Genomic DNA, 6,237 nt, shown 5'->3' with positions numbered 1-6,237 from the left:
TCTTTACAGCTATCCATATTCACCACCCCACATATTTCTGAAATCGACACTTCAGGAACCTCATCATCGTAAAGTGTTCCATTTTTATTTCTTATTTTAATACTTTTTTAATAAAATCTATTCATATTTAGAAACATCACACAACCCTGGTCTTCACTTTTAGAGCTATAATAATAAAACATTATAAGATTTTCAAATTTTTATGTATGGTAAACACACTCCAATTTTCTCTCCTTTTTTCTTATATTTATTTATGTAATGGGTTTAACAGATTAAACTTTATTAATATTATTAAATAGTTAAAAAAAATAAACAGTTAGAATCGCATTATTAGTTTCCATATAAACACAATCGGTTTTCTAGTCCAACGACATTGATGTGATGGTTAATACTTGGAATCTTATGGTCTCAAATTCGAAACATGGCTCGATGGAGTTTTTCTACAGTGATAAGTTTCCTTCTTGATAGTGTTCATGGGTGAATCAGACCTAAAATGTCAAAATCAGTATAAACAGTTGATATCTTATCTGAGAAAAAGTTACTTGTATATTGGGATAACTAAACGCTATTAAAAAACAAAACTCTAAGAAAACAGCCCAAAATGGGGCGTTTTTTTTAACCCCCCCCCCCCCCTGGCAAAGGGCGAAATGTGGGGAGGCGACGAATTCTTCTCGCCCATTTTCCTTTTGCTTTTATTATTATTATAATTGTTTGTGTGTGGTATGTATATATATATACATACTATTGTGCTACAATACCATTGCACCCAAAAACAAAAGTTTATCATTTGCTAATTAAGCGTCACATGACACAAAACGCTTCATTTTATAGCTCATCTATTACACATACCCTAATATACTAAGTTATATATAAAATTTAGACTAGACCTTGTTTAATAATTTACTGTTTTTAAGGTCACATGGATTTGTTTATGTTACATGCATTTACAGCTGTATATGTATATAAAGAATGAATCACTTTAACCCCGTGGTCATGTCGTCATCATATTTCTCCAACACGCTTTGCTTCAAGCCACTCACTCACACAGTCACACTTGCTGTAGTGGAACGTTTTTAATAAAGCTAAACCATAAAGTTTCATATCCTCATAACCCGAAATCTTAAGGAACCCAATCTACTTTTACAAAAGTAAAAGACCAACAAGAATCTTATTGAGACAACAAAAAAACAAGACAGAATTACAAATTTTGTCCTTTAAAAAAAGCCAAATTACGGTTCGTGTCCTTTTTTAAGTTTCCTTGCAGGCGGTATCCTTTAAACATTTTTTTCCTACACGTTATGTCCTTTACGCTAACTGGGTTAGAAAAACTCAGTTAAATACCCTCACGTGAGGCGCATGTGAGGGCATTTTTGTCTTTTCGCCTGTAATTTGTCTAATATATATTAAAATGATTCTCTCTCTCTCTCTTCCCATCTTCTCTCTCTCTCTCTCTCCACACCAACACCAACACCACCACTTATTCTTAAATCCGGCACCATCTCCTGAAAACAAGCCGATGAGGCCATTCCGCTCCGGCGAGGAAGACGACAACACCATCTCCGGTCTTCTTCTCCGGCGAGGAAGACAGCAGCTTTCATGAAAATCATGACTAACCTGATTTTGACTTTAAGGTCAATTACATGCCTGCATAATTTTACATGAAACAAAAACCCATTAAAGCAGCCAAACAAAACAAACCCGGATCGGAAGAAAATCATCAAAATGATAGATTTTATTATTATTATTGGTTTCTAATATGAATCAATAATATTCATATACACCATCTAATAATAATAATATAAACATCAGATCTACCGGAAACCAGTCATGCGACGAGCCGGAAGACCCAAGACCGTCGCCGGAGATCCGATCGGACCGCCGCCGGGCGAGCCCCGGTACTGCGGCGTCCGTAAGCGTCCCTGGGGACGGTTCGCGGCGGAGATCCGTGACCCGTTGAAGAAAGCCCGTGTTTAGTTAGGTACGTTTGATTCCGCCGAGGACGCCGCACGCGCCTACGACTCCGCCGCAGGTGCCCTCCGTGGATCCAAAGCCAAGACTAATTTTCCTCCTTTAACAAACGAAACGATTGATGATATGATGATGACGTCAGATCGGCGTCACGGTCACGCCAAGCCCGTGCCGACGATGAGCGGCATGAGCAGCACCGTGGAGTCGGCCACACGGCCGACTGTGAACCCGATTCATAGATTGAAATTAAAGCCGGTTCAGGTGGATGACGATTGCCATAGTAATTGCGACTCGTCGGAGTCGGTGGTGGATGATTATTACTGTGACGTGGATCTGACGTCATCTTCGTCACGGAAGCCGTTACCGTTTGATCTGAACCTGCCTCCGCCGCCGGTGTCTGATGAGTATGGACTTTGTTCTAGAGAGAGAGAGAGAGAAGATGGGAAGAGAGAGAGAGAGAATCGTTTTAATATATATTAGACAAATTACAGGCGAAAAGACAAAAATGCCCTCACATGCGCCTCACGTGAGGGTATTTAACTGAGTTTTTCTAACCCAGTTAGCGTAAAGGACATAACGTGTAGGAAAAAAATGTTTAAAGGATACCGCCTGCAATTTGATAAAAAAAGGACACGAACCGTAATTTGATAAAAAAGGACAAAATTTGTAATTGGGTCAAAAAACAATAGCAACTTTAGGGGTGTCTAGTGGTTATACGCTTAGTTTTAAACGTTCGATGGTCCGGTTATAATTTAGAACAGAGAACCAGTCGTGTAAACTTAAGTGTCTGTTTAGACTGGTATAAGTATTTACTTTTTTATTTTTATATTATGTAATGATGCATATGCATATTGTAATTATAAATCACGTTTTTCATTTAAATTTTTTAAAACTTAACGATTAAAATAAATCAATAGCTTAAACCGGTAAAACACCGTATTTGATGTGTTTTTATTACAATATGTAATTAGCAGTTTGGTAAATATTTTTATCAAAACCGACTAAACCAAACCATAAACAGCCCTAACTAACACACATTTTTTTAAATACAAAAGATCAGAAAAACCACCTTCTATAAACAAACAACCAATTATTTAGAATGTCATGGTATATACCTTCAACACTCTATGAAAGTAAAACAATACTATAAACAAACATGACACCAATTATTTAGAATGTCATGGTATATACCTTCAACACTCTCTGAAACTATGGAAGGCAAACTAAAAATAAACCTCCATTCAACTTAATAGGACAAAAACCGAGCTTCCGCCAACCATTGGCCAGAGTTGGTAAAACATTCATGCTCGGTAAACCCCAAATTGTAAAAACTAAAATAACCTTGCTTCTTCATAACTACTAAACTGTCAGTTAATCAGATACTACCGTCGATAACCATATATAAACAATTGCCATTAAACCACGGCTGCAACTTTCGCTCGATGACCAGCAATAATAAGCCCCGAATTCCCTCTCCCATCCTCGAGTAGATCTGAAGTTTCACTAAACGACATAGACTTTAAATCAGCCGGAGGGATAAAACAGTCAATTGACAACCCTGGGACATTAAACGCAACCTCTTCAATGGACCACACCTCTTCCATCCTTGTCTTAGTGTGGTTCATAGCCATCTCACCAAATCTAAATAAAGTGACCACAGAATGACCCGAATGGGCTATCATTACACCGTCTACGGACCTATAATCATCCATACTAGAATTAAATGTGGTCTCCCAGTATACAGCTTCGCCACCAATAGTTTGAATGCGAGTTAAATGTGAATCCTCCATGTGAACTATGAGGCCTGTTTTTTGACTAAAGTAGCCAAACAAAACATGTCTTATTATCTCAGCCGGGCCTTCACTTCGTGCCTTCAATGTTTCAGGGTCCGCGGATATTTTTAGAATAAAGCAATCTTCCCCTTTAATCTTCTTCTCACCAACACACTTAGCATCCGTAAACATACTCGCAGTTGTTCTAGGATCAAGACCCTGTAAAAACATATAAAATTTTTAAAATTTTAATGTGTGATTTAATAATAAGTGACTTAATAGCTAGGAGTGTGCATGTGTCAGTTTGGCTCACTTTTAACCACAAATCCGAAAATAAAAAATTCGGTTTTTGATTTTTTGAAAATTATCAGTTTCGGTTTTTTTGGTTTTACAATTTGAGCTTATAAATTTTAGGCCAAACAAATGATTTGATCAAAATCAATTACTTTAAAATAAACTCTTTTTGTTAATTTATAATTAATTATTATTAATTATACTAAATCAAATTAAAAATGAAATTTAATATATTCGATTTGGTCTGATTCTATTTTAATTACACGCACAACCAAAACCGAACCGACAGCTTGATTTTAACCAAAGATAAAACCAAATCGTCAGTTTTTACGGTTTTACACACGAATATTAGCAGACCTGAAGAGCGCGACGCAGAGGTCGAACCGGGCCTTTAGCCGTGTGTGCACCGATCCACGGTGTGTGTCTCCAAACCAAATTCCCATTACAACCTGCATGAACCTTACTACCACCAACAGCTAGCTCAACATACCACATATCTGGGTTCATCTGCCACAACACAAAGCTGCCAGTGTCGGCCGCACCAGCAGCTGGCTTGTTTTTCACCACTCTAGATGCAGTTTCGAACTCGGAAACTGTCATCTTAACCTTACCCATAGCATATGCGTTTTTAATAGAGTTTTGACGCCTTTGCCCGCCGGATGCTGCTGTGTATTGCTGTAATATGTATTGAGCAGACGAGGTTTCCTATAATAATAAAAATATAAAATAAATAAAATTATAATATTTTTGTGATACAAACCTGCAAAAACACCCGCAAGCTATTCAAAATCAGCTCGTTAAAACAATAAACAAACCAAGCTTAAACGAGCTCTATCCATAGCTCGAACTTAAACTCAAACTCACTTCTCTAACGTTCTTAACCTCGAGCTTCAAATTTCTAGCCCGAGCCGGCTTGCAAGCCTTAATACCCACTTTATTTATTTAATTTAACTTAATAGATTTTTATGCTGTTATTTTGTATAAAATTATCAAATAAATTATTTTATTTAATATAATTTATAATAAACTGTTAATTTGTATAAAATTATGACTAAACTATAAAAAAATACACTAGATGACATATAAAAGCTATAAGTATAAATATACATATATAATTTATAAAAATACAAACAGATGATATATTAAATAATTGTAACTGTAAATAATAATTATAAAAAACAAGCCCAACACAAGCCAGAGCTTTAAAAATTAAACTCCAAAAGAGCAGAGCTCAAATTCTCTTTCTTATAAAAAACCCAAGCTCGGTTCGGCTCGTTTACACCTTAAATAATCAACAACGGACTTACAATAGGAGTATCCTTAATGCAAAGATGAGGAAACGGTTCATTAACATTAACATTAACATGCACCGCAAGCGGTGCACCCATAACCCCAAGCAACAGTCTCAAATCAGACCGGTGTCTCAACCCAGACGGACCCCTAGCAAGCTGCACCTTCATCCACTGCCCAATACCCGACCCGACCCGTTTCGACTCCCCAATACCCGACCCGTTTTCATCCGGACCCTCGTACAACGGCGCCAGTGTCTCCCCAGTCAAACTCCCGGATCTCGTTATCTCGCCGTTGGTTAGCATCTTCTGCCGGCGCCGGAGATACGCCGCCGGACTCTTCGACCGGGAACGAACCGGAGATAACCCGCGTATCACTTCGTCTTTTAATGCGGAGAAAAACCCTTGTTTCTTCTCCATTGTGTAAACATAAACGAATACAAATACAAATACGAAAGTACGAGAATAATATTTAGTTACATGGGAGACATGTAAGTGAATTTGTTGTGAATGTGAAAGAGCGTGATTTTGTATAGAGAGAGAGAATGGAGAGTAAGTGTGATGAAGCGACGCGCACTTATAGTGTGTGAATGCAACATACACAGAGCGTCCAGTTCATTACGAAAGTCGAAATGTGGAAAGTCATTAGTTGTTGGATTTTTATAGAAAAGTATTTAATGGTTTCTTAACTGTGGTGATATCTTAGCATTAAAATTTATTATTACGAATCTCACAAGATTTGTCTTAGCTTTATTATTTTATGATTACAGCATAAGTATTTTTGTTATATCAAAAATAAAGTTGCAATATTTATTTGGGTTTCAGTTGATTAGATCTTGCGTATCTTTTAACAACTATGAATGTTATGTTGTAACACTTTACGTATCAGATTTTCATTAATTTTATTGAAACAA

General features: G+C 37.0%; 1 protein-coding gene and 1 pseudogene across 1 annotated transcript; one reads left to right on the top strand and one right to left on the bottom strand.

The window, feature by feature from the left end:
* Positions 1-1,827: 1,827 nt before the first annotated feature.
* Positions 1,828-2,448, top strand: LOC143616644 (ethylene-responsive transcription factor 3-like; annotated as a pseudogene).
* Positions 2,449-3,104: 656 nt separating this feature from the next.
* LOC143616648 (uncharacterized) lies at positions 3,105-5,756 on the bottom strand. Its single transcript, XM_077089420.1, has 3 exons — positions 5,342-5,756; positions 4,392-4,739; positions 3,105-3,959 (listed from the first exon to the last, which is right to left on the bottom strand). Exons 1-3 carry the CDS (start codon positions 5,741-5,743, stop codon positions 3,384-3,386), a joined length of 1,326 nt encoding a protein of 441 aa, XP_076945535.1. The 5' UTR covers positions 5,744-5,756; the 3' UTR covers positions 3,105-3,383.
* Positions 5,757-6,237: the final 481 nt, after the last annotated feature.

Source organism: Bidens hawaiensis, unplaced genomic scaffold, assembly GCF_021521415.1.
Source record: "Bidens hawaiensis isolate Kalapana, Puna unplaced genomic scaffold, B.hawaiensis_p1.1 tig00048423_1, whole genome shotgun sequence".
NCBI classification, from domain to species: Eukaryota; Viridiplantae; Streptophyta; class Magnoliopsida; order Asterales; family Asteraceae; genus Bidens; species Bidens hawaiensis.
Note: the sequence above shows the minus strand (reverse complement) of the source record. Positions and strands in the feature narration are given on the sequence as shown.